Source organism: Megascapheus bottae, chromosome 1, assembly GCF_031878675.1.
Source record: "Megascapheus bottae isolate mThoBot1 chromosome 1, mThoBot2.hap1, whole genome shotgun sequence".
Taxonomy (NCBI): Eukaryota; Metazoa; Chordata; class Mammalia; order Rodentia; family Geomyidae; genus Megascapheus; species Megascapheus bottae.
The window spans coordinates 1,503,682-1,529,980 of NC_143509.1; the positions used below are offsets into that span (position 1 = coordinate 1,503,682).

The following is a 26,299-nucleotide window of genomic DNA, read 5'->3' on the forward strand; positions in this document are numbered from 1 at the left end:
GGGGGGCTCTGGCTGAGCCAGGGCTCTGGGCCACTGGTCTGGGAAGTGAGCCAAGCCGGAAACGCAGTTGAGGCTAGGAAGGCTTTGTAACACTAGGGGCTGTCCCTGGAGGGTACTGGGGACTTGAGGAGGAGGGGGACACTGCTCTTGGCAGTGTGGGGGTGGAGGGTGGGTTCAGGGAGCTGCGACTCAATCTGTAACATTACTTCCTTTTTTTTTTTTTTTGGCTGGCACTAGGACTTTAACTCAGGTCTCCAGCCCTGCTTTTTAGAGGTTACAGGCTCATAGACTTTCCTGCCAGAGATGGCTTCCAACCGTGAGCCTAAAACTCAGCCTCCTAAATAGCTAGGATTTCAGGCATGAGCCACCTGTGCCCAGCTCTGTCAGTGTGTGTGTGTGTGTATCCACCTGGGGTCTGTCCTGGAACTCGGAACTTCATTCTCTCACCTGGCTTTTTTGTTCACGCCTAATGCTCTACAGGTTAAGCCACAGCTCCACTTCCGTTCCTTTTGGTGTTAATTGTAGATGAAGCTAGGTACTCATGAGGCTGAGATTTGAAGATTGAAGTTTGAAGTCAAGCCTAGATGCTTAGCTCCAATTAACTACCACCACATGGGAGTAGGGGTGGAGGAGCCAGAAGTGAAGCTGTGACTCAACTGGTAGAGGGTCAGTTGCGCAAAAAAGCTAGGGGCCAGGAGTGTGGCTTAGTGGTACAGTGCTTGCCTAGCAGGCACAAAGACTCTGGTTTGATTCCTCAATACCATATATATAGAAAAGCCCAAAGTGGTGCTGTGGCTCAGTTGTAGAGCTCTATCCTTGAGAAAACCCAAGGGCAGTGCTCAGGCTGCGTTCAAGTCCTCGGACAGGCAAAAGAAAAAAAAATGAAGGGACAGAGCCCAGGTCCTAAGCTCAAACACTAGTACTGGCACACAGAAAAATGGAACACATCTCGGGAGGAGGTTTATTCGGACAAGCCCTAGTCCCCCCCCCCTTTATAGTGCGGGAAGAGGAACACTCACGCATGCTAGGCAAGAGCTCCATCTTGCTGTGCCCCAGCCACTGTGCTGTTAAGGGATCTCCTGTTTTTACTGACCCAAGATGGTTTTAGAAAAAAGTTCCACTTTAAACGTGTCAATGACCTTGAACAAGTCACCAAGAGTTCTTTCTCTTTTGAGCTTTTCCCCCCTTTCTCTCCGTAGCTTCCCACACTCTAGGGTAGGTGTTCACCAATGAGCTAGAAAGCCCAGACCTTTCAAATCTTATTCTGAGACGGGGAGATCTCCACTAAATAAGCTAATGCATGTGCAAGAGGCGCATACCTGTAATCTAGCTATACTGGAGTGACACCTATAAGAGTAAGATTCAAAGCCAGCCTGGAGAGAAAAGCTGTCAACGCTCCCAACTCTCAAGACGCAAAATGTTGGGCTGGATTTGTGACTCAAGTGGTAAAGTACCAGCCATGAGCAAGAAACGCAGGAGAGCACACACCCTGTTCAAGCCCTGAAATCTGTATTTAAAGTTTAAAAAAAAAAAATAGGCCAGGTACTCAAACTAGCCATCCTGACTCAGCCGCTGGAAAGCTGGGATTCAAAGAATGCTATCATGCTCACAGTTTTTTCCATAAAGTTTTTTTTTTTTGTGGGTGCTAGAGAGCAGTTTAGATAATACACAAAACAGATGTATTACACCAATAACAAACACCACATACACATACAAATTATTTGCCAGTCCTGGGGTTTGAACTCAGGGCCTGGCCACTGTTCCTGAGCCTCTTTTGCTCAAGGCTAGCAGCACTCTATCACCTGAGCCACAGCACCACTTCAGGCTTTTCCTGTGTATGTGATACTGAGGAACTGAACCCAACTACCACTAAGCCACCTTCCTGGCCCTACAAATTATTTTTTTGTGTGTGGCAGTTCTGGGGATCTTACCAGAACACTGTGTGACGGGCAAGCACTTTACATCTCCCAACCCTGATACTGATGGATCATTATATAACCTAAGAAAACATGTCAGGTGCCAATGGCTTATGCCTGTAATCCTAGCTACTCAGAGGAGGTTGAGAAGGCAGCTCCGGGTAAGAAAATCCGGGAAAGTCTATTTCTAAAACCAGCAAAAAGATGGCCTTGACGGGTGGCTCAAGTGGCAGAGGGAAGGCCTGAGCCCGCCTGACCGGTTCCATACACGAGTTCGTGGAATGTCTGCCCGAGTCCAGCCTCTCGCAGTCTTGACTTGGTTTACCAGCATTCGCTCGTTTTGGAGCTGGAGGCTAGTGCAGAAACCTGGGCCCGGCTTGCCCAGCCTGTGGGTTTAGCCGAGCGGCCTGTGCCCTCGTCTCGGCTCCCTCTAGCGGGTCCCCAACGCACCATCGCTCCCGCGGCCTCACCGGGTCTGCGGATTGGGGATTGGGCCTCGGGTCTCACCGTAGCGCATAGCCCCACCCCTTGATCGCTCCGCTGGCTTTTCTCGACCAATCAGCGCGGACGTAGCATAACGGAAGGCGGAGGTATAGGGCGGGACCCTCATGAGATTGGCAGCACACGTAGCCACTTGTGTGACGAGACGCCTGGTGGACGGCGACGCAGCCCAATCGTTGTGAAGTCCGTGACCGTCGCGAGCCAATGCGGCCGGGAGGCGGGGCTGGAATGCGTGTAGGGGCGGGGGAGCCCAGGGATTGTTGCGGCTGTCGAGGCGTCAGACGCCGGAGCCTCCGCTGTCGTTCTCGGGCTAGTGTCCCGCCGCCACCGCTGTCGCCGCCGCCGTCATGAGCTACACAGGTGGGCCGGCCCGGGCGGGGGCCTCGCTCTGCTGGGGCTGGCGGGGGGGGGTCGGGCAGGTGCGGGCCTGGGCCCCGCCGGGCTTGTCCACCCATCCCTTGGCGTCCTGGTCACTGCCGGCTGCGGTGACAAAATGGCGCCGCGGGCTGGCGGCCTCGGGGTCGCGCCCGCAGGCCTCGGCGCCTGGGCTGGCGCCTGCTCGTCGGAGGGTCCCAGCCTCCCTCGTCCGCGTGTCCACAGACGGCGGTTGGCCGGTGTCGGCCTTCCCCGCGGGGCCAGGCTGTCGTCGCCATTGCCTGACCTCAAGAGCGGGGAGAGGCTTTGCCCCGTGGGGGGGTCGGGGGGGACGGAACCCGGGGCCTCGTTAAGGACACCCATTCGCTCCACCCCTGTCCGGTGCCCGGTGTCGGGGGCTGGACAGGCCTTGGGAGCCTCGATAGGCGAGACCTTAACAGGCCGGCGAATGAGCACGGGCGGCCTGCGGGGGGCCGGGTTCGGGGCCGGGGTGTGTGTGTGGGGGGGTGTGAAATAATGGAGGCCTCGGGGAAGAGGTGAGCTTTACATCGAGGGATCCAGAGAGAGAGAGAGAGAGTCGAGACAGCCCGCTCTGCAGCAGCTTGTGGAAGAAATCCCAGAGACACGAATTGACTGGCTGGGGAGAGGTGTGGAGAAGAGGGGAGAGTGGGTGCTGAGAGAGAGGAGGGGGAAGGCCGGCTTGTGCGATCGTGAATCATCCCCGGGTGAATTGCCAAGGCCGATTGGATTTGCTCTGGCTGTAACCAATGAAGCTTCTCCAGCGCCTCAGCCCACTGGACCTCCCCCTTGCCTGGAGGTATTCAGGCTTGCGCAGAGGCTGTTGCTGGGGTAACCTGCGTTCTGGCTCAGAATGTTCACGACTGACAATGGAGCCCCGCACTGGAGGCTGAGGCTCGAGGATTGCAGTTTGAAGCAAGCCCCAGCAGGAAAGTCTCTGTGTGACACTTTATTTCCAAAAAAAAAAAAAAAGCTGGAAGTGGAGGTGTGGCTCAAAAGGTAGAGTGCCAGCCTTGAGGAAAAAAAAAAAAAAGAAAATTCAGCCCCGAGTTCAAAGTTCAAGTCCCAGTATTGCCTCCCTCTCCCTCCAAAAAAAGACTGTCAAGAGAGCCTGAGCTGTGGGTTTCTCCATAGGTCACTTCATGTGCCAATCTTTCCTGCTCCAGGCCCCCCCCCCCCCAGTCAGTAGCCAAGCCCTCCAGCTTTTCTAGCACTTTCCCTCATCCTGGTGGCTCTCAATGTGGGATGATTCTATCTGCTTCCCCACTCCCTCCTCAGGATATATCATAGTGGCAGGAGTCACCCATTACTGTCTCTTCTGGGAGTGGGGGTAGGGTCCAGTGGACGCAGGGCAGGACTGTTCTAGACCCACCAGGCCCCACCCGAGGAACTTGGGCCCAGGTGTTAGAGCCCTGCTGTAGATTGCTGGGTTCTAGAGGGAAATTAGTAGGAGCATTGTTGATGTCCTCTGAGATTAAGATAGAATTCCAAGTCTTCATCAGGAACTGAATTATTTGTTTACTTTTTTCCGTACTGGGGCTTGAGGTCTGGGCCTGGGTGCCATCTTTGAGCTTTTTCCCTCAAGGCTAGCTCTTTATCACTTGAGTCACAGCTCCACTTCTGGCTTTTTGGTGGCTATTGTTGGAGTTAAGAATCTCACCATTTTCTGCTCAGGGTGGTTTCTAACTGCCATCCTGAGCTTCCTGAGTGGCTAGGGTGGTATTTAGAGACAGTGCTGCTGAGTGAACCTGAGATGAATGGCTGGATGCTGTGTGCTGTGGGATATCTTCTTTCTTCTCTGTTCTGGGGCTTGAAGCCAGGGCCTGAGCACTGTCCTTGGGCTTTCTCAAGGCTAGCGCTCTGCCATTTGAGCCACAGCATCAATTCTGGCTTTTTCTATGTATGTGTTATCGGGGAATGGAACCTAGGGCTTTTCATGTATGCTAGGCAATCACTGTAACACTGGGCCATGCTCTTGGTCTCCCCCCCCCCCCCCCTCTCTCTCTGTGTTGTGTGTGCTGATCCTGGGGCTTTGATCTAAGGCTGGAGTAGCTAGGATTACAAGTGTGAGCCACTAGTGCCCCACTCTGTGGGTTCTCTTACTAATGGAACATTTATTTTAATAGATGAGGAAACTACATTAGAGAGGTTGCTAATGGCCAAGCTTGTATTTCAGCTCCAGGTCTTGTCTGCCATAATTCTGGATTTGCTGGGCCAAGCTAATGAGGCATAATGATTAGTTTTTCTTGATGCTTATAAACTGAAAACCACAATAGCTTTATAATACCATTTTTTATTCTATCATGAAGGTGGGAATGATGGCAGGTTCCTGTAACGCCAGCACTTAGGAGGCAGAGGCAAGAGTAAATCCCATTTGAGTCCAGCATGGGTTAGATAGCAAGAACCTGTCTTAAAAATCTGAAACAAACAAATGCAGTCATGGTACTCTGTATAGTCAAGATATTGAAAGTGAACTATATAGCCAGGCGTAGTGGCTCAGGCCTGTAATCCTAGGTACTCAAGAGGCTATGCCCTGAGGATCATGGTTCAAAGCCAGCCTGGATCTGAAAGTTCATGAGATTTTTTTTTTTTTTTTTTTTTGGTTGTGGGACTTGAACTCTGGACCTGGGTGCTGTCCCTGAGTCTTCAAGGCTAGTGCTCTACTACTTGAGCCACAGCACCACTTTTGGTTTTCTGGTGGTTAATTGGAGAGGAGTCTCACAGACTTTGGTGCCCAAGCTGATTTTGAACCGTGATCCTCAGATCTCAGCCTCCTGAGTAGCTAGGATGACAGGCGTGAGCTGCTGGCACTGGGCTTGGAGAGACTCTTACCTCCACTTAACCAGTGGAAAACTGGAAGTGGCACTGTGGGTCGGAGTAATAGAGCACTAGCCTTGAGCTGAAGCTATCAGGGACAGCACCCAGGCCTAGAGTTCAAACCCCAGGACGGACAAAAAAAAGAAGAAAGAAAATGAACTATACAACTTGTGGGTGGGGATGAGAGGGAAAAACTGGGAGTGAACGAGGGGTGAGGTGACATTGCCCCAAGAGAAGTGTATTCATTATCTTTATGAAGGGGTAACCCCTATATATCACCTTTATAATAATTTTTTTTTTTTTTGCCAGTCTTGGGCTTGAGCTCAGGGCCTGAGCACTGTCCTTGGACTTTCTCAAGGCTAGAGCTCTACCACTTGAGCCTCAGCACCACTTCCGGCTTTTTTCTATATGTGGTACCCAGGAATCGAACCCGGGTCTTCATGCATGCTAGGCAAGCACTTTAACCACTAGGCCAAACTCCCGGCCCCTTAAAGTCATCTTTCAGATAACTTTAAGGGTAAGTTTTGAGGCATCCATTACTATTCCTTTTACACATGAATGATGATAAAGATAATATATCTCTTTGTTAATTGGTCCAGCTTAAACCAGTTGCATCATTTATACTTGGGAAAAGAGACTATCTCTAAAATCAAAGGGGTAAAAAGAAAACAGATACAATCTAAAATAAGGCCTTCAAACAAAGGTCCTGAAATGTTGCCATGCTTCTTATAGAGGCTGTTTTGATCCGCACAGTGTGGGTCTCTGAATGGGGAATGCACAGGGTGGTAGCTGCATGGGTCTGGCTTGGGTGACATTAAGGGTGCCAGTTGAAAGCTTGCCTGGTGCTGGATGCCCCACCCCACGGTGACTCAAACATCTGTGTCTGGCAGATTCGATGCTGGTCCTGGTTCTTTTCCATGTGAGTATCTCTCTGGGGCAGCTGGAGGGCCTCGCAGCCTGGCTGGTTTCCCTCAGACTGAACGCTGAGAGTCTCAAGTCACATGCCACCTCTCCCCACCTCAGTTGTGACGCTGGTGGCTGCCTGTCCTCCTCAGGAGAGGGTCATCCCAGGCTGACCACCACCTCTGTCCTCGCTCAGATGGTCAAGACAGAGGCCACCTAACCAGTTCCGATTATCTGATCTTCCCTTCACATAAAGAGGAAGGAAAGAAGAAAACTATAGATGGTTTTGCATTTTTGAACAAAAGCAGTGACAGAAGCCTGGTGCTGGTGGCTCACACCTGTCATCCTAACTACTCAGGAGGCTGAGATCTGAGGATCACGGTTCAAAGCCAGCCCGGGCAGGAACGTCCCTGAGACTCTTCTCTCTAGCTAATCACAAAAAGTCAGAAGTAGAACAGCAACCTTGAGAGAAAAGCTAAACAAGTACCTAGATCCAGAGTTCAAGTCCCAGTACTGGCACACACAAAAAAACTAATTGAGGGCTGGGAGTTTGGCCTAGTGGTAGCGTGCTTGCCTGGTATGCATGAAGACCCGGGTTCGATTCCTCAGTACCACATACATAGAAAAAGGCTGGAAGTGGTGCTGTGGCTCAAGTGGTAGAGCTCTAGCCTTGAGAAAAGTGCTAAGGACAGTGCTCAGGCCCCTGAGTTCAAGCCCAGGACTGGCAAAAAAAAAAATTGACAGAGGCTCTTGAATTGAACTCAGGGCATGGGCACTGTCCTTGAGCTTCTTTTCCTCAAGGCTAGCACTATACCACTTGAGCCACAGCACCACTTCTGGCTTTTTCTGTGTATGTGGGACTGAAGAATTGAACCCAGGGCTTCATGCATACTAGGCAAGCACCCTACCACTGAGCCACATTCCAAGCCCCACCCTTAGCTTTAGTTCTTTCTTTCATTTATTTATTTGTTTGTTTGTTTTAGTCAGTAGTGGGACTTGAACTTTGAGCAAGCACTCTACCACTAGGCCAAACTCTCAGCCCCCAAGTTTTTGTTGTTGGTGGTGGTTGTAGGACTTAAGCTCAGACCTTGGGTGCTATCTCTGAGCTCTTTTGCTCAAGGCTTGTGCTTTACCACTTTAGCTGTAGCACCATTTCTAGTTTTTTTTTTTTTTTTGCCAGTCTTGGGCTTTAGCTCCGGGCCTGAGCACTGTCTCAAGGCTAGAGCTCTACCACTTGAGCCTCAGCACCATTTCTGGCTTTTTTCTATGTATATGGTACCAAGGAATTGAACTTGGATCTTTGTCCTAGGCCAAACTCCCAGCCTCATAGGGACTTTTTTTCCCAGGCTGGCTTCGAACCACGATCCTCAGATCTCAGCCTCCTGAGTAGGTAGGATTACAAGTGTGAGCCACTGGTGCCTGGTGAAATCCAAGTATTTTATATATACTTTGCACACATAGCTGGAAGGTATATATTTGTAGTGTACCTGTGTTTGGATTGCACATTGTCACATGAGGCTAAGTGTGGAATTTTCCACTTGTGGCCTCTTATTAGCTCAAAAAGGGTTTAGACTTTGGAACATTGCACTCTGTGGTGTAGGAGAATGCTCAATCAGCCTGTGGTATAATATTTCTTATCTTCATATAAACACTTCTGCCCAAATAATTACATTTAAAAAATAGCTGAATGTAGATCCGTGGTGGCATGCTTGCCTTGCTTGTGCAAGGTCCTGGATTTAATCCTTAGAGCAACCCCCCAAAAAACAAAACCCAGAAAAAGGACATGGGAAACTCTATGATACAGTTTCTGTTTAGGTTGAACAAGGAGATATAGAGTATTATCTTTGTTTATATTGTATCAAAATGCACCTCCATCTTTGTTTCAATTGAAAGTAACCTCTCTTAACTGTGTTTTTCTGTTGTCCCTGCTGTCCGGCCTGGGCTATCCTGGCCTTGAGCTCAAGTCTAGCACTCTGCCACTATGAGTCACAGTTCCACTGCAGGTTTTCTGGTGGTTTATTGGAGATAAAAGTCTCACAGACTTTCCTGCCCTGGCTGGCTTTGAACCACAATCCTCAGATTTCAGCCTTTTGAGTAGTTACTATTAAAGGCATGAACCACCAGCATCTGACTTTACCAGTGATTTTGTAATTGAGTGATAATTTGCGCATTCATTTATCCCTAGTATAACAAGTTAAGTCATAGCCTGCCTTTCCAGTGTAAGTATGTTGTGGAGGTGGAATTAAAGTGGCTTAGCCTCTAACCCCAGGTACTCAGGAGCTACGATCTGAGGGTCACAGTTCAAAGCCAACTCAGGCAGAAAAGTCTATGAATCTTTATCTCCAGCTGGCCAGCATAAAGCTGAAAGAAGAGTTGTGACTCAAGTGGTAGAGTGCCAGCCTTGAGCAGAAAAAGCTCAGAGACAGTGCCCAGGGCCTGATTTCAGACCCTGGGTAATGATCCATAACATGTGTGCGCACACACACACATACACAAATTGAGCCCTTCTGCTGTAACAAGTTAAATGTTGTCTACTCTTCTGTTGGTGGGTATTTGGTGAAAGATCTAATTAAAGGTTTGTTTGATCTAGAAGGCCTGAGTAGTTTGCCAGCTGAGGGAGGGCCTGTCTGCCAGTGACACACAAAATTACCCTTCATCGTTTTCCAGTGGCTTTCTTGGGGAGATTAACCTCTTGTGCCTCTATTTAGGCTTTGTCCAGGGATCAGAAACTACTTTGCAGTCGACTTACTCCGACACCAGCACTCAGCCCACCTGTGATTATGGTAAGTGCAGGGCGGGCGGCAAGATCCGGGGATTCTGCCTTCTGTTGGTTGGCAGGTTGGTCCCTGGCCTTCTGGGTCTCCTGTAGTATTCTTATCATCTTGCTTTGCTTTTATTAACCGTAAATGTTCATAAGATGGTGCGGTGGGTCATTTGAGTAGCTAGGGCTTCCCTTATCAGCTGTGGTGAAGCTTGCTAGCTCCAAAGGATGGGCTCCTTTGGCCTTTTACCCTTTTTTTTTAGTGCCAGTCTTGGGGCTTATTCTCAGGAGCTGGGTGCTATCCCCTTTGTTTTTTCACTCAAGGCTAATTAATGCTTTGCCACTTGAGCCACAACTCCACTTTTGGCTTTTTGGTGGTTATTCGGAGGTAAGAATCTTCAGTTTTCCTATTCAGGCTGGCTTCAAACTGCAATCCTCAGATCTCAGCCTCCTGATTACAGGTGTGAGCCCTTACACCTGTGTGTGTGTGTGTGTGTGTGTGTGTGTGTCAGTGTGTGTCAGGGGGCTTGAACTTGGCCTAGGCACTGTCCCTGAGCTCTTCACCTCAAGGCTACCACCCTACCCCTGAGCCAAGCCCTGCTTCCTGTTTTCTAGAGGTTAATTGGAGATAAAGAGTCTCGAGTCTCAGATCCTTTTGTGCCTGGGCTGGCTTTGAACCCTGCTCCTCAGATCTCAGCCTCCTGAGTAGAAGGTCCCCAGCCGCTGAAGCTGATGCTCAGATAACAGCCAGACAAGCAGCACCCGAAGGGTCTGCCCTCTCCGTTCAGTCCAGTCTTCTTGTGGGTCCCAGGATGCACTTGTGTGCACAAGGCCATGAGGCTGGAGTCTTGATCATGGTTCTTGTGTGGCGGTTCTGCTGGTGTGTGTATGTGTGTGTATAATTGGGACTTGAGCTTTGGCCCTGGGTGCTCTTAGCTTTGTACTCAGGTCTGATGTTCTACCACTTAAACCACAATTCCACTTTTTCAGTGAAGATTAGCACTCTACCACTTGAGCCATAGCTCCATTTGTGCTTTTTTTATGTCAGTCTTGGGCCTGAGCTCAGGGCCCAGGTGCTCTGTGAGGCTGCTTTTGCTCAATGCTAATGCTCCAGAGCTTAGGCCATGCACCACTTCATGTGCTTTTCAACTTTCTGGTAGTTTATTGGAGATAAAGAGTCTCTTGGAATTCCCAGCTTCCAGAGTCACTGGGATTACAGGTGTGTGCCACAGTGCCCATCCGGCACCGCTTATCTTCTGTGATTGTCGTGGACCCGTGCTCCCGTACCCTGGGGTGAGCACATCTCATCTGCAGCGCAGAGGGGATGTGGCACAGGAAGCCGCAGGGGTCTCTCCAGAGACTCTGGGAGAAAGGGGTCCCATGGTCTTCTCTGGGGAGGCCCTGCGTCAGGTCCCGGTGACTCAGGTTCGAGTTGGCTTGGCACCTTGCCTGTTCTCAGTTGCCTTACGCTCCTGAAGCAAGGAACCTTTCCTGTGGGGGGGGGTCAGAGTCGGCATGTGCTTAGTTTCTGCTCTAGACCCTGCGATGACATCATCAGCTTAGCACACCTGGCACTTCAAAGCCTCATTGGCTTTCTCTGTTGAGGCATTCAGTGGTCCTTTTCCTGATTCCCCTAGTTCAGTGTGTGTGTGTGTGTTTACCAATGTTGGGCCTCCAGGGAAGCACTGAAGCACGCCCTATTAACCATTTTCCTCCTCTTCCTGTTATTGTTTGCCAGGGCTGCGGAGCTCATCTTATAATTGAAGCTCTTGAAAGGAGTGGAGGCTCCTTAGATACCAGCTGCTCAGAGCCTGGTACCAGATCAGTGGCCTGGTGTGCATGTGTGGTAACAGTTCCACATGGGATATCTTTTTAAAAATGTAATTAAAAAAATCTTTTTTGCCAGTCCTGGGGCTTGAACTCAGGGCCTGGGCACTGTCCCTGGACACATTTTGCTCAAGACTATTGCTCTGCCACTTGAGCCACAGCAGCATTTCTGGCTTTTTCTGAGTATGTGATGTCGAGGAGTCGAACCCAGGGCATGCTAGGCAAGCACTCTACCACTAGGCCAAACTCCCCGCCCCCAGGGGCATCTTTTTTGTGTGTATATGATAGTCCTGCAGTTTGAGCTCAGACCCTTGTGCTCTGGCTTGGCATTTTCATTGAAGATTACCACTCTACCACTTGAGCCAAAGCTCATTCTGCTGTTTTTTTGTGGGTCATGGGGCTTGAACTCAGCCTGGGCGCTGTCCTGAGCTCTTCAGCTCAAGGACACCCTATCTTGAGCCAAGCCCCACTTCTCATTTTCTAGAGGTTAATTGGAGATAAGAGTATCAGGTCCTTTTGTGCCCAGACTGGCTTTGAACCTTGATCCTCAGATCTCAGCCTCCTGAGTAGCTGGGATTACAGGCGTGAGCCGCCGTGGTGCCCTGCCCGGCTCATTTCTGCTGCTTTTTTTTTTGCCAATCCTGGGCTTGAGCTCAGGGCCTGACCACTGCCCTTGGACTTTCTCAAGGCTAGAGCTCTACCACTTGAGCCTCAGCACCACTTCCGGCTTTTTTTTCCTATGTATGTGGTACCAAGGAATCGAACCTGGGTCTTTGTGCATGCTAGGCAAGCACTTTAACCACTATGCCAAACTCCCGGCCCCATTTCTGCTGTTTTTGATGTCAGTCCTGGGGCTTGAGCTCAGGGCCCAGGTGCTGTCTCTGAAGCTGCTTTTGCTCAAGGCTAATGCTCTAGAGCTTGAGCCATGTGCCACTTCATGTGCTTTCGTGCTGGTGGCTGGCTTGGAACCGTGATCCTAAGATCTCAGCCTCTTGAGCGGCTGGGATTACAGGCGTGAGCCACTTGTTCCAGCTGTGAGTGACATTTAGTTACGGGACAGATGAGTGGCCACCGGCAGTCAGGCACTGAGAGAAAGTGTTTTCACTTGGGAAATAAATGGGCTGAAACTCTTGTGGGACTGGGAGGGAGGAACTGTGGGAAGAGTTGCCTTTTTTTTTTGGTTCGTGAGATTTGAACTCTGGGCTTGAGTGCTGTCCCTGGGCTCTTCAGCTCAAGGCTACCACCCTACCCCGGAGCCACCGTGCCACTTCTGGGTTTCTGGTGATTAACTGGAGATCAGAGTCTCACAGACTTTTTTAGGGTCCAGACTAGCTTTGAACTGTGATTCTCAGACCGTAGTTTCCTGAGTAGCTAGGATGACAGGTGTGAGCCACCGGACCTGGCTTTTTTTGTGCTGGCCCTGGGCGTTGAATTCAGGGCCTGAGCTCTGTCCCTGAGCTTCTCTGCGCTCAAGGCTAGTGCTCTACCACTTGAGCATAGCACCACTTCTTCTGCGTATGTGGTACTGAGGAACCGAACCCAGAGCTTCATGTTTGCTAGGAACGTGCTTTACCACTGAGCCACATTCCCAACTTTTAGTTGTTGCATTTCTACTTTTTGTAGGATATGGAACTTGGAACTCTGGGACAAACAGAGGCAAGTATTACCATGCCTGCTTTCCTCTTGCATGCTCTTGCCCAGCACGGCCAGGGGGACTCTCTGGATGTCCCTCTCAGGAGATGCTTACTGGAGTGGTGCTTACTCATCTTTGCTTGGCTAGAGTCCCCAGTTTCTGTGACAGAAGACGCTGTTTTTTGTATGTTTACCTCTGTGCCTCTCCTCCTCTCGCCCCCTCTGTCTCCCACCATACAGGCTACGAGAACTATGGCTATGGCTATGGCTATGGCCAGGATAACGCCACCAACTATGGGTACGGTATGGCCGCGTCAAACTCCTGGGAAATGCCTAGCTCTGACACAAATGCCAACCCTAGCGCCTCGGGTGGCGCCAGTGCCGATTCCGTTTTATCCAGAGTTAACCAGCGCTTAGACATGGTGCCACACATGGAGGCAGACATGATGCAAGGAAGCATGTACGGCTCAGGTGGAGAAAGGTGAGTAGGGGCCGCCTGGGGCCGCCCTCTCTGCTCTGCCTCCCCATCCGGGTCTCTGGCTCAGCAGGCTCCCACTGCGGGTGACCTGTGTCATCCATTCCCTTTCAGTGGCGCAGGCCTCACAGCTGACCTCTCAGCAAACACAGCATGGCCCCTCAAGAGCAGGGCCCAAAGATTCCCCTCTGCGAACCTTAGTGTCAGGGCAGGGTAGACTGGTTGCCCTGTAGGTGTGGAGCCAACCTTGGCACGCTGGGATGTCCCCACATGAAGGGTGGAACAGATGTGAGCACCTCCTTGTCATGTTCAAGGGCCCTATAAATGTGAGCCTGGCTGGGTGTGGTGGCTCACAGCTGTAATCCCAGTTACTCAGGAGGTTGGGATAAGGAAGATCATGGGGTGTGTGTGTGTGTGTGTGTGTGTGTGTGTGTGTGTGTTGGTACTGGAGCTTAAACTGGGCTCAGGTATTCTTTTGCGTTATCTTATTTTTTTGGTGCCAGTCCTGGGGCTTGAACTTAGTCCTAAACACCGTCTCTGATTTGTTTTGTGCACAGCTCCAAGTCCGGCTTTTTAGTGGTTAAGATAGGAATCTCATGGACTTTTCTCCCTGTGTTGACTTCTAGCCTCAATCCTCAGAGCTCAGACTCCTGAGCAGTGAGGACTATAGATATAAGCCACCGGCTCCTGGTTTCAGTTTTTTGAGACAGGGTCTAGCTTTGTTACTCAGGCAGTCTTCCCACTGAGCCTCCAGCTGAGACCCCCAGTGTGGACCCACACTGCAGCTGTACAGGGGTTACAAGTTTTGTTTTCACAGTGCCTCCTGTGTTGTGGGGGAAGAGAGGCTGTAGGGGGGGTTTGGGGTTCCTGCAGTCAGGAGGGATGAGGTTAGCCTTGTTCTTCCTCTTTTTTTTTTTTTGGTAGGTTGTGGGACTTGAACTGTGGGCCTGGGCACTGTCCCTGAGCTCTTCGGCTCAAAGCTACCGCTCTACCCCTTGAGCCGCAGCGCCACTTCTGGTTTTCTGGTGGTTAATTGTTGATAAGTCTCAGGTACTTTAGTGCCCTGGCTGGCTTTGAACCTCGATCCTCAGATCTCAGCCTCCTGAGTAGCTAGGATGACAGGCGTGAGCCACCGCGCCCTGAGAGGGCCTCCCTGATTCTAGGGTGCTGCAGGTGGAACCTGGGCCTCAGGCCCCGGGTGGGTGCGGACGCAGGTCTGGGGGGAGTGGAGGGGAAGCTGTCGCTGATGGCCCCGCCTCCCCCTGCAGATATGACTCCTATGAGGCCTGTGACTCGAGGGCCGTCCTGGCTGAGCGCGACCTCTACCGGTCGGGCTATGACTATGGCGACCTCGACCCTGAGATGGAAATGGCCTACGAGGGCCAGTATGACGCCTACCGCGACCAATTCCGCATGCGTGGCGGCGACACCTTCGGTCCACGGGCTCAGGGCTGGGCCCGGGATGCCCGGAGCGGCCGGCCCATGGCCTCGGGCTACGGGCGCATGTGGGAAGACCCCATGGGGGCCCGGGGCCAGTGCGTGCCAGGTGCCTCCCGGCTGCCCTCCCTCTTCTCCCAGAACATCATCCCCGAGTACGGCATGTTCCAGGGCATGCGCGGCGGGGGCGCCTTCCCGGGCGGCGCCCGCTTTGGCTTTGGCTTCGGCACGGGCATGAAGCAGATGAGGCGGACCTGGAAGACCTGGACCACGGCTGACTTCCGGGTGAGTGAGGCCGCCCCGACCCGCAGAGGCCCCCTTCCGGGTGGGCGGGGCCGAGGGAGCTTCCTGACCCTCCGTCCTCTTCCTGGCTAGACAAAGAAGAAGAAGAGAAAGCAGGGTGGCAGTCCTGACGAGCCAGACAGCAAAGCCACCAGGACCGACTGCTCCGACAACAGCGACTCGGAGAATGGTGAGTGGAAGGGCCGCCTGCCCGCCCCCGCCCCGCCCGCCCTCCCCTGCTGAGCTTGTCTCCTCTCCCCTGCAGACGAGGGCACCGAGGGGGAGGCTGCCGAGGGCACGGAAGGCACTGAGCCCATGGAGAGAGGCTCTCGAGTAAGTGGCCCCTGGTTCCTGGCGCTTCCTCTCTGCACTGAGGCCTGGGAGGCCCGAGCGCCCCCCTCAGGGCTCCTGGTGACATGGCATGGGTGGCACGTGGGCAGCACCAGGAGGCGAGTCTCTCGCTAACTAGGGCTTGCGTCCCTTGGGGGACCCTGGACCCTGAGCTCCACGAGTGCCGGGTGCTGGAGGACGGAGGCTCTTGGGCCTGGGCACTACTTTTAAAGTTGGACTTTCAAATTGTGCCTTAGGAAGGAGAGGACGAGGAGGGAAAAGAGGACGGGAGAGAAGATGGCAAAGATGATTCCGAGAAGGGTGAGTTTTGCGGGGGGCCTGGGTGCTGAGCCTAAGTGCTCAGTGGGAGGGAGCCAGCCAAGGGCTGGGTTGTAGCTGCCGTGTGGCCTGCTGGGGACATCCCTGTGGGACGGGGTATGTGCTGGCAGGGGCTCTTCCTTCCCTGTCCTTCCCTTCCCACTCTGCTCCCGTCCTCTCAGGCAGAGGGTGTGGATAGCAGTGGCCCTACCTTCAGGTGGGGGCAGCAAGCAAAAATGTGGGGGATCCCAGGCATTCCCCCTGCCCCTTGGTCCTCAGTAACACCCAGTTCCAAGTCCTCAGTGGCTGGTGTCCGAGCTGGGACCCTGGTGCAGTTTTTACGGCTCTGGTTTGCGTGTCCTCTCCCTTAGCGCCTCTCCAGCCCCTGTTGGGAGTCCGTGTCCCCCCACCTGAGTGATGAGCGCCAGCAGGTACCTAACAGTAAATCCAGCCTCAGCCCACTGTTGCCGCGGTGCCCGGTGGGGGGGTGGGCAGGGCCACATGTGCGGCCTCCCTGCATCCCGCCATGCGCCAGCATCCCCAGAGAGGTGGCCTTGTCTTTGCCTTCCAGCCTCCCCTCCCTTAGAGCCCACTCTGCAGAGAGTGAGGGTGTCCTGGAGAGCAGAGGGCTCAAGTGTGTACTCGGTCTCTGGGGGCCTAGGCCAAATCCACTTTCTGCCCAGAGCAGGGCACCCAGCCCTGCTCACGGCTTGTGGCCTTGTGTGGACAGCTGCTCTCAGATGGACCCTTGGAGTGGACGGCGGCGGGTGATTCAGCCAAAGGCCCCAGGGCCTGTCCTGAGCTGGCAGAGCCAAGCTGGTGACTGCGTCCTTCTGTTCCCACAGGGGCCCTGACAAGCCAGGATGAGAGCAGCCAGGCCAAGCGCAAGTTACAGGCCACCAAGAAGAGCCAGGACAAGCAGAAAAAGCGGCAGCGTGACCGCATGGTGGAAAGGTAACCAGCCTCCCTCCATCCCTCTGGCTCTGCCTCGCTCCCGAGGCTGCTGCCAGCCTAGCAGGGCCACAGCTCTGCCATCGCGCCGCCCTCTGGCCTCTCTCGGCCAGCTCTACCTGCTCAGCCGTGCATGGACCCCGCTTCCCACCAGGCCCTGCTCCCAAGGCCTGCCTCGTCCCCTGCCCCTCTGGCCGCCTGGCGACTGCTGGCATCTGTGGCCCGAAACCCGACACTGCTCGGCACCATTGCCCAGAAGCTACGGCACTGGTCACTCACGGGGGGCCTGATGCCCCCGAGGGAGGGGGCCAGCTCGTCAGAGACTCAAGGTCCAAGGCGCCTGTGTCACCCCAGCTTTAGCTGCCAAGAGGCCGCCGCTGTGCCCAGGAGAGACGGCAGCACCTGTGGGCTCTGGCAGCCTTGGGCCTGCCATGTGCCCTGCCAGCTGGGCTGTCTGCGGCTGAGCCCTTCGTGCCCCTTGGTCGGGTCTGTCTGCCCTCAGGGCTCCCGCACTGGCGATTGCCTCCTCCTCTTCCTCTTCCTCCTCCTCCTCCTCCGCCTCAGACTCTTGCTCTTGTTGGACCTTCCTCAGCCTCGCCGGCGCCCGGCCCCTGGGCTCTCCAGACAAAGCTGACCCCGTGGCCCAGATAAGGACGTCCGGCAGAGGTAGGGACCCGTCCCGAGGCCTCGGTGGCGGTGGCAGCTGGCCGCCTCCGCCCCTTGCCATGGCAGCCTGCTCCAGCCCAGGCCCTAGACCCCGGGCTTCTGCTGTGGACACCAGGCCCAGACAAGAGCACCTCGCCCGGTGACTCCAGGCTGCCCTCTGGCAGGCCGGCCCGGCGCCCTCCTGCCAGCTCAGACTGGTCTCTTCTTGGAAGAGGAAGATGAGGCAGCAGGTGCCCAGGCCTGCTCGTCTCCCGTCCCTCCCGACACCACCCCCCAAGCGTTCCGAGCAGAGGATGGGCCGGGCCTTTGAGTCCCCCAGACCCGAGAAAGGAAGATGGCAGCACCTATTCGGGCCCTGCCTCGGGACTGCGTTCTCCACTCTGCACGCCAGGGCATCCTTCCTTCCTTCCTTCCTTCTGGCCCCCAGCTGGGCCAAGTGCACAAGCTCGGCCTCAGTAGAGACCCTCCAGCAACCTTCCAGCGACTCCTTGGCCTGTTGCAGCTGCGGCTGCCTAGGGCCTCGGCTTCCTGCTCGTGGGAAGCAAGAGCTCCTCCCCTGCCCCACATTGCTGTAACCGCAGCCTCTGTCCCTCCCAGCTCCCCCCACAGGCCCCAGCCTGGCTCTCGGCTGGGACTACAGTCACCTCAGAGGCCTGGGAGCCAGGCCTGTTTTTCAGGGCCTGCAGTTGGGTTGGGTGAGGCGACAGCACTGTCCTCCGAGACCCTTTGTCACCTCAGCTTCCTGTCTTCCTCCCGTGGCAGGATCCAGTTTGTGTGCTCCCTGTGCAAATACCGGACCTTCTATGAGGACGAGATGGCGAGCCACTTGGACAGCAAGTTCCACAAGGAACACTTTAAGTATGTGGGCACCAAGCTTCCCAAGCAGACTGCTGACTTCCTGCAGGTGAGCCCACGGCCGCTCTTGGTCTGTCACTCGGGGCCCTGGCTGGGGATCCAGGACAGGGGCATGACCTTCTGTGGCCCCTGCAGGAGTACGTCACCAACAAAACCAAGAAGACAGAGGAGCTCCGAAACACTGTGGAGGATCTTGATGGTCTAATCCAGCAGATCTATCGGGACCAGGACCTGACCCAAGGTGAGGCGGTGCCCAGTCCTCCCTGCTCAGCTGCTCTGTGGAGGCCGAGGCGCCCCTCAGCCGTCCCAGCCGGCTGGTGTCAGCTGAGCTGAGGGACTGGTCGGATGTGTCTGTGCAGATCCTGGGACTTGAACTCAGGAAAGTTCTCCACCACTGGAGCGATAGCTGTTTTGGGGTCTTGTTGGTTCACTGGAGATAAAGAGTCTCACGGACTCTTCTGCCTGGGTTGGCTCTAAACCATGTGTGATCCTCAGGTCTGAGCCATCAGCCCTCAGGCCCTTAGCGTTTTACCCAAGGCTAGTGTTCTGCCACTTGAACCCCAGCTCTGCTTCTGGCTTTTTGGTAGTTCATGGACTTTACCTGCCCGGCTCAGCCTCCTGAGTAGCTCAGATGACAGTCGTGATCTCCTGATACCTGGGTTTGGTCTGAGTTTTTCTGAACTTGGGACGAGTGGTGACGCCCCCCCCCCCTTTTCTCCAGAGATCGCCATGGAGCACTTTGTGAGGAAGGTGGAGGCCGCCCACTGCGCGGCCTGCGATCTTTTCCTCCCCATGCAGTTTGGGATCATCCAGAAGCACCTCAAGACCATGGATCACAACCGAAACCGTAGGGTGAGTGGCTGTAGGGACCCCCTCCCCTCGACTCCCCCCCCCGGGAAGCCACAGGGAGGTTTCTGGGGGTGTCTGGGGCTGTGACTTCTACCCTGTGCAGCCAGTGTAACTTCCAGGGCTCTGCCCGGGAGCTGGGTTTCAAGATCAGTGAGCCGTGTGCTTACAGGCCAGTGTCTCGAGCAGCTCCAGGCAGGGAGGAGGTAGCAGTGCAGTTGCGGCCAGAGGGAAGGTTGGACTGGAGGTCTGTGAGGGCTGCTCCGTGGGCTCCTGGCTGGCTTTGGTAGGCCAGACAGTTTTTTTCAAGTGGGACAGGAATGAGATTAAAGTTGATGTCTCAGTGGGCCTTGGGATATCTGCTGCAGAGGGAGGTGATCTGTTTTTAATTCCTCAAGCATGGGATTGGAGAGGAGGAGAGCTGTTGTGGGAACAGACACCAGAGGGCAGCTGTGGAGGTGGCCTGGGGTCTGGGGTGACTGACACATCCGGCTCTGGTGACTGAGCGGAATTGGTGCCACTAACATTGTAGATGGTACAGCCTTTCCTGGAATCCCAGCACTCGGGAGGCTGAGGCAGGAGGACCTGGAGTTTGAGGCCAAGCCCAGCTACAGAGTGAGGCCCTGTCTCATGCCGGCAAAATGGATCGAGCAAGAGGAACATTTGGATGGGTGGTTGTGGGGCTGGAGGAAGCTGTGAAAGATGGAGTGGGAAGCCGGGTGCAGGGGCTCACGCCTGTATCCCAGCTATTCAGGAGGCTGAGATCTGAGGATCGAGGTTCAAAGCCAGCCCAGGCACTAAAGTCCGTGAGACTCTTTTCTCCAATTAATCACTAAAAACATGGCAAGTGGGGCTTGGCTCAAGGGGAGGGCAGTATCCTTGCTCTGAAGAGCTCAGGGACAACGCCCAGGCCCAGAGTTCAAGACCGATGACCCACAAAAAAAGAAAGATGGAATGGGGTGGAGGGGCTCCATGGGGATGGGTGAGAGGACAGGCGTAGGTCTGGAGTGGAGAGGCCTGGCCATCAGCCCAAGAAACAATCTGACAGAGAAGGAGCAAGGGTGCGGGGAGGGGAGGTTGAACAGTTAGAACTAAGGTGGTGGAAAACACTCAGCAGGCATCTGAAAGCGGTTGGCTTACAAAGATGATTTAAAAAAAAAAATTATTTTGCCAGTCCTGGGGCTTGGACTCAGCCTCTGAGCTGTCCTTGGGCTTTCTCAAGGCTAGCACTCTACCACTTGAGCCACAGCACCACTTCTGGCTTTTTCCATGTATGTGGTACCAAGGACTGGAACCCGACTCTTCCTGCTTGCCTGCGCCACTCTCCCCGCACCTATAGAAATGATTTTAATACAGCTTCTAGTTATTGTATTAATAAGAGCTTTACTGAGATGTAATAACACTGTGTAATTGTCCCATTTCAAGATGGACACTTCACGGTTTTGAGTTTGTACAGGTTCCTCCCGCTCATCGCCTGAGAAAGGACTCCACACACCATGGAGGTAGCTCGCACTCGCCTGCAGCTTTCTCAGTTTCCCAGCCATGCATAGCTATCAATCTGCCATAGATCCCTTCTTTCCTGCCTCCCCTTTCTTGGTTCCTGGGATTGAATTTGGAGCCTTGCTTATGCTACTCGAGCCATGTCCCCCAGTCCTGCTTTTAGTTCCTTTTCCAGATAGAGGGCCTTATACTTTTTCTAAGCTGGTCTCCCACCACAATCCTCCTATACCTCTCGAGTAGCTGATATTGCAGGTATGAAATACTGTACCCACAATTTTTTTCTTTTTTGTCAGTCATTGAACTCTGGGCCAGGTCCCTGTCCCTGAGCTCCTTTTTTTTTTTTTTCTTTTATTGTAATTAATAGAAGGGTTACATTGTATTCACCAGATAGAAGGTGCATTCATTCACATACATTGATACCCTTTCTCATGTCTTGGTCCCCATTTCCCTCCCCCACCCCGCCCCCACTCTGAGCTCCTTTTGCTCAAGGCTAGCACTCTACCACTTGTGCCACAGCACTACTTCTGGCTTTTTCTGTGATTAATTGGAGATGAGTCTCACAGACTTTCCTACCTGGGCTGGCTTTGAACCACTATCCTCCGATTGCAGCCTCCTGAGTAGCTGGCAGACGGGCGTGAGCCACCAGCGCAGGCTCAACCTCTTTGAAGTAGTTAGGATTATGAGCAGGAGCTACCTGTGCCCTGCAACTGGTTTCTTTTCTCTTTCTTTTTTATTTTTTTGCCAGGTGCTTGAACTCAGGTCCTGAGCACTGTCCTTGGACTTTCTCAAGGCTAGAGCTCTACCACCTGAGCCACAGCACCACTTCTGGCTTTTTCCATGTATGTGGTACTGAGTAATCAAACCCAGGGCTTCATGCATGCTAGGCAAGCACTCTACTACTAGGCCACGCTCTGGGCCCCATCCTCCGTTATTTTGATGTGAGGCCCTTGGCCTTACACTGCCCCTTTCTTAGGGGTCAAAGCAGTTCCTTTGGAGTGATTGCTAGCTCACTGTCATAAGGAGGACTGGATCTCTGAGCCTAGGCTCTGGAGATGCTGTTCTCTGAAAAGATAGATACGGGCAGATGTGTGGGCTGTGGATCGCTTCCCTCCATAGCATGGCCTCCTGAGTCCCAGAATGCCATTTGGGGGTGGGGCGATGGTGGCTTGGTGCAAGCAAAAGAAAAGATTGTCGTCTCGTCTCTCAGCTGTACTTTCCCAGAAGTCAGTCTCAGCAGCTGGTAGCTGAGGGAGAAAGGCTATATCCTCTTTCTCCTGGGATGGTGTTACAGCTCCCAGAGTGCTTAGGTTTGGGGTGGGGTGGGGTGTTGGGGAGGGTTGTATTCTTGGGCCTACTCTCCAAGGGGAATTTCATCCCACTGAACTGGAAGGCAGGTTTGTGTTTCAAATACAAACATTACTGTTCTTACTGGGTTTTAGTTCCTTTTTTTTTTCTGTTGGCTATATGTTCTTTGGGGCATTTCTAAAGATTTTAATGTCCATTGTTGCAGTTTTGTTTTGCAGGACTGGGGTTTGAACTTGCTAGGCTAGGTTTGAACTTGCTACCACTTGAGCCATGCTTCCAGCCTGGCTTTTTTTTTTTGTGTGTGTGTGTGTGTGTGTGTGTGTGTGTGTGTGTGTGTGTGTGTGTGTGTGTGTGTGTCATAGGGCTTGTACTTGGCCTGGATGCTGTCCCTGAGCTCTTCAGCTCAAGGCTACCCCCCCTACCCTTGAGCCAAGCCCCATTGCCCTTTTTCTAGAGGTTAATTGGAGATAAGAGTCTCAGGTCCTTTTTTACTCTGGCTGGCTTTTGAACCTTGATCCACAGATCTCAGCCTCCTGAGTAGCTAGGATAACAGGTTAAATGAGAAGCAATTGACACAGCCCAAAGTCATCATGATAACAGCTTACATCCTTGTGTACTCAGTTGTGCAGGTCCAAGGGCACTGACCCCATACTCAGTCCCCAACATCTCTCCCGTCTTTATTTTAAAAGAAGTGAACCCGCTTGTCTTCGGTAGGGTGGATCGTTGACTCTGCCTTAGGAGTCATGGGAAACTATCAAGCTGAAGGCCCTGTCTTAGGTAGGTCAGAACAGCATCCATGGACCAACAAAGGTCATCAGCAAGCTTTTTAAGTTGTTCAAGGAGGGAACATAGTGCTAGAACCACAGCACCACTTCAGGCGTTTTCTGTGTATTTGGTAGTGAGGAATTGAACCTGATCTTCCTGCATGCTAGGCAAGCACTCTACCACTAGGCCAGACTCCTGGCCCCTGCCTGGCTTTATGCTGAGTGGTTAAATCTTACTGGTCTGGCTTTAAATCTTTATCTTCATGGTCTCAGCTTCTGGAGTAGCTAGAACTATAGGCAGGGGCAGCCAGCATAGTTGAAATCCTGTTGGTACTGTGTGTCCCAAGCTGGCCTGGAACTCTTGCTATCTTCCAGTCCTCCTGAGTGCTAGAAAGATCCCTGGCCTTGTTTTTTTTTGGCAGATACTGGGATTTGAACTTAATGCTTGGGCTTGTTATGGAATTACTGTACCAGCCCTGGAAAGGCCATTTCTTCTGTGCAGATAGAGGAAGCATGACTTGCTGAGCTCAGGGCCTGAGCACTGTCCTTGGGCTTTCTCAAGGCTAGAGCTCTACCACTTGAGCCACAGCACCACTTCCAGATTTTTTTTATGTATGCGGTACTGAGGAATTGAACCCAGGACTCCATGCATGCTAAGCAAGCAGTCTACCAAACTCCTGGCCCCTTGAGTTTGTTGGTTTTTGGTTTTTTTGGGGGGGGCAGTCCTGGGGCTTAAACCAGGACCTGGGCACTGTCCTTGAACACATTTTGCTAAGGCTAGTGCTCTGCCCCTGGAGCCACAGTACCACTTCCAGCTTTTTCTGTGGATTTTGTTCATGCTAGGTAAGCAATCTACTACTAGGCTATGCTCCTGGGCCCTGACTTACTTGAGTGTGTGTGTGTGTGTGTGTGTGTGTGTGTGTGTGTGTGTGTGTGTTTAGAGTAACTGGAAAAGTTGATTGGTTAGAATTAGTTACTGCTGGTTGTGGGAAAGTTTGGAAGCAGTTGTCTGGGTCCATCTGGACCCTTAGAAGGAAGGAGGATAAATGGGCCGCACACAAGCTGGACTTGCCAAACATCAGGGTCTCTAGTGTCTTCTGATGCAGTGTGTTCTTGTCAGCAGCTTGTGTGCCATGTATGTTTAGGGTTTACTAGTCCCCTGGGGACTGAATTCAGTACTGGGCACTGTCCCTGAGCTTTTGCTCAAGGCTAGCACTCTACCACTTGAGCCACAGTGCTACTTCAGCTCTTTGTCTATGTAGTACCGAAGAATTAAACCCAGGGTTTCATGCATGCTAGGCAAGCACTCTACCCCTAAGCCACATTCCTAGCCTTGGCTATTATTTTCAGTACTGTGACTTTACTGTGTGAATGTGTGAGTAATAAAGTGTCTGTGTGGAAAGTAGAGACAGCAAGTGACATGGTCTTTTGCAATATGCAAAGCCATTTGCTTGGGGGGGGGGAGTTCCCACATCAATAAAAACAGCTCCATCTTCATCTTCCTTTTCATCAATGGGAGAGGATTCTAATGCTGAAGAAATGCTATGATATGCCAGGGTAAATCTTTACAAACAACTCAGATGAGGTGCTATCTTCTATAATCACAGCACACAGAAGGCTGAGGTGGGAGATCAGAGTTCCAGGCTGGCCTGGACTATATAGTGAGGACCTAATCCTCCACCCCCCAAAACCTCAGCTGTGGAGTCTGTGGAGTGCAGACTCACATCTCCTACCGCATGTGGGCGTGTGTGCGTGTGTGCTGGTCCTGGGGCTTGAACTTGGGGCCTGGGTGCCGTCCCTGAGCTTTTCATTCAAGGCTATCGTTCCCTGCCATTTGAGCCACAGCTCCATTTTTGGCCTTTTTGTTGGTTCATTGGAGCTAAGGGCCTCCTGGACTTTCCTGCCAGGGCTGGTTTGGAACCATGACCCTCAGATGTCAGCCTCCTGGGTAACTAGGATTACAGGAGTGTGCCTGGGTCCCTGTTTTCTGTAAGTAAATCTGCCTTCTGTGATACAGGAGTAAAGACATTGGGGTCTTTAAGCAGTGGCCTTCAGTAAGTATGGTGGGAAGGTGAGTGCGTTTGAGAAAAGCTCATCTCAGTCAGGCGGCCGTGCTTGTAGAGTGCCAGATGAGGTCTGCCAGGTGGGGCTGAGCCCCGGGTGGAGGGCCTGTGGTGGCTCTGCTTGGGGGGACTCGCCAGGCTCCCCATGGCCTCTCCAGCCCCGCTTGCCCTGCCCTGCCCGCAGCTCATGATGGAGCAGTCCAAGAAATCCTCGCTCATGGTGGCTCGAAGTATCCTCAACAACAAGCTCATCAGCAAGAAGCTGGAGCGCTATCTCAAGGTGAGGCCAAGACGGAGGCTGTCCCGGCCCTGGACCCGGGGCCTGGGCCCTGCTGGAGCCGCGGCCCTGTTTTGGCTTTTGGGGGCTAACTGGAGATGAGTATCGCGGACGCTTCCTGGCTCCCGCCCCGGCTGGGGTGGTCCCCTCAGTGCCGCCCCTCCTTGCAGGGTGAGAACCCCTTCACCGACAGCCCGGAGGAGGAGAAGGAGCAGGACGAGGCCGAGGGCGGCGCCCTGGACGAGGGGGCTCCCGGCGAAGCCGCCGCCGCGGCCCCCGCGAGGGCAGAGGGCGTGCCGGCGCCGCCCCCGGTGCCCCCCGAGCCCGCCCCCGGGGCCGCGTCCCCGCCGCCGCCGCCGCCGCCGCCCCCGGAGGAGGAGCAGGAGGAGGAGGGCGCTGTGCCCCTGCTGGGCGGGGCCCTGCAGCGCCAGATCCGCGGCATCCCGGGCCTCGACGTGGACGACGACGAGGAGGGGGGCGGGGGCGCCCCGTAGCCCGGACCTCGGGCCGGCAGGGCCCGCGCGGCCTGCGTGGCCGAGGCTGGAAGCCGAGCCTAATAAAAGTTCTCCCGCCTCAGCTGCGCCTTGTGTGGTCAGTGGGCGGCGCCGCGCGGCGGACGGGGAGGGCGTAGTGCGCCTGCGCACTGGGCGGACCCGCGAGCCCGCTCGACCACAACTCCCGAGATGCCGCGGGCACCCGGCCTACCGACCCGGAGAGCTGGGTGGGGCGGCAGGGGCGGGCCCTACGCAAAGACCAGCCAATGGCAGTGCGCGGAAGGACTGACGGGAACAACCGGTCTTCCAATAGCGGGCGGCGGAAGGTGCGCGGGGCGCATGCGTCCTGAGGAAAGCTAGAAAAAGGGTCTGCTGGCGGGCCGCGCCGAAGACATGGAGCAAGGTTACGGAGGTGAGTGTACTCTCTGGGCCGCAGACGGTGGGGTTTCGCTTGGCCGGCAGCCGCGCCCACCGCTGCGCGGGGGCCCGCGGCTCGGGGCCTACTTGCTGGTTCGCAGTTTCCGCAGCCTGGCTCCACCGAGCGGCGGCAGGGACGCGCGGGCCGCCCATTGGGCCTCGGCGCCGTCGCTCCCGGAGCCCTGCGTGCGGATTGGCCGGTGGCGGCGGGCTGGGCGGGCGAGGCTCGGCGAGCAGACGCTGAGGTGGGCTTCTGGGGGCGCCTGGGGCCGTTTCACTCCGCAAGCCCGCGTGGAACCCGGCGCGCCCCAGCCCTGGCGATCCCAACGTTCCCGGCGTTCGCAGTCCCGCCTAACTCTTCGGAAGACGCCACAAAATGGCGTCGAGGGCGGGGCTTCGCGCGGGGTCCCGGGGCCCCGTTCGGTTCCCGGTTCGGTTCCCGGTGTCGGCCCCGGCCGCGGGACCGGCCTGGGCACCTCGTCTTCGGGCCGCCTCCCTGAGTCCGGGCTCGGGCTCCGGCGGCTGCACGTGGCCCGGAGCGTCGGCTCTCGGGGCCCGGCTGGCTCCGA

At 54.2% G+C, this 26,299-nt stretch overlaps 1 protein-coding gene across 3 annotated transcripts; it reads left to right on the plus strand.

Annotated features, from left to right (window-relative positions):
- Window positions 1-2,648: 2,648 nt before the first annotated feature.
- Akap8l (A-kinase anchoring protein 8 like) lies at window positions 2,649-25,395 on the plus strand. 3 transcript variants are annotated; one of them, XM_090335674.1, is made up of 15 exons: window positions 2,649-2,777; window positions 9,239-9,313; window positions 12,742-12,774; window positions 12,991-13,231; window positions 14,494-14,947; window positions 15,038-15,134; window positions 15,210-15,277; window positions 15,532-15,595; window positions 16,438-16,546; window positions 17,972-18,113; window positions 18,200-18,305; window positions 18,786-18,916; window positions 24,727-24,822; window positions 24,990-25,079; window positions 25,155-25,395. In XM_090335674.1, the coding sequence occupies exons 1-15, from the start codon at window positions 2,765-2,767 to the stop codon at window positions 25,311-25,313; spliced, it is 1,878 nt and encodes a 625-aa protein (XP_090191800.1). In that variant the 5' UTR covers window positions 2,649-2,764; the 3' UTR covers window positions 25,314-25,395. The 3 variants fall into 3 exon arrangements, with proteins under 3 accessions (XP_090191800.1, XP_090191809.1, XP_090191790.1); XM_090335683.1 differs by having other exon boundaries at window positions 12,991-13,048; window positions 13,151-13,231; window positions 24,990-25,395; XM_090335664.1 differs by having other exon boundaries at window positions 24,990-25,395.
- Window positions 25,396-26,299: the final 904 nt, after the last annotated feature.

Coding starts and splice junctions, on each gene's coding strand:
- Akap8l (XM_090335664.1), top strand. Junction 15,135..15,209: donor CAACAGCGACTCGGAGAATG/GTGAGTGGAAGG, acceptor TCTCCCCTGCAG/ACGAGGGCACCGAGGGGGAG. Junction 18,114..18,199: donor AGACTGCTGACTTCCTGCAG/GTGAGCCCACGG, acceptor TGGCCCCTGCAG/GAGTACGTCACCAACAAAAC.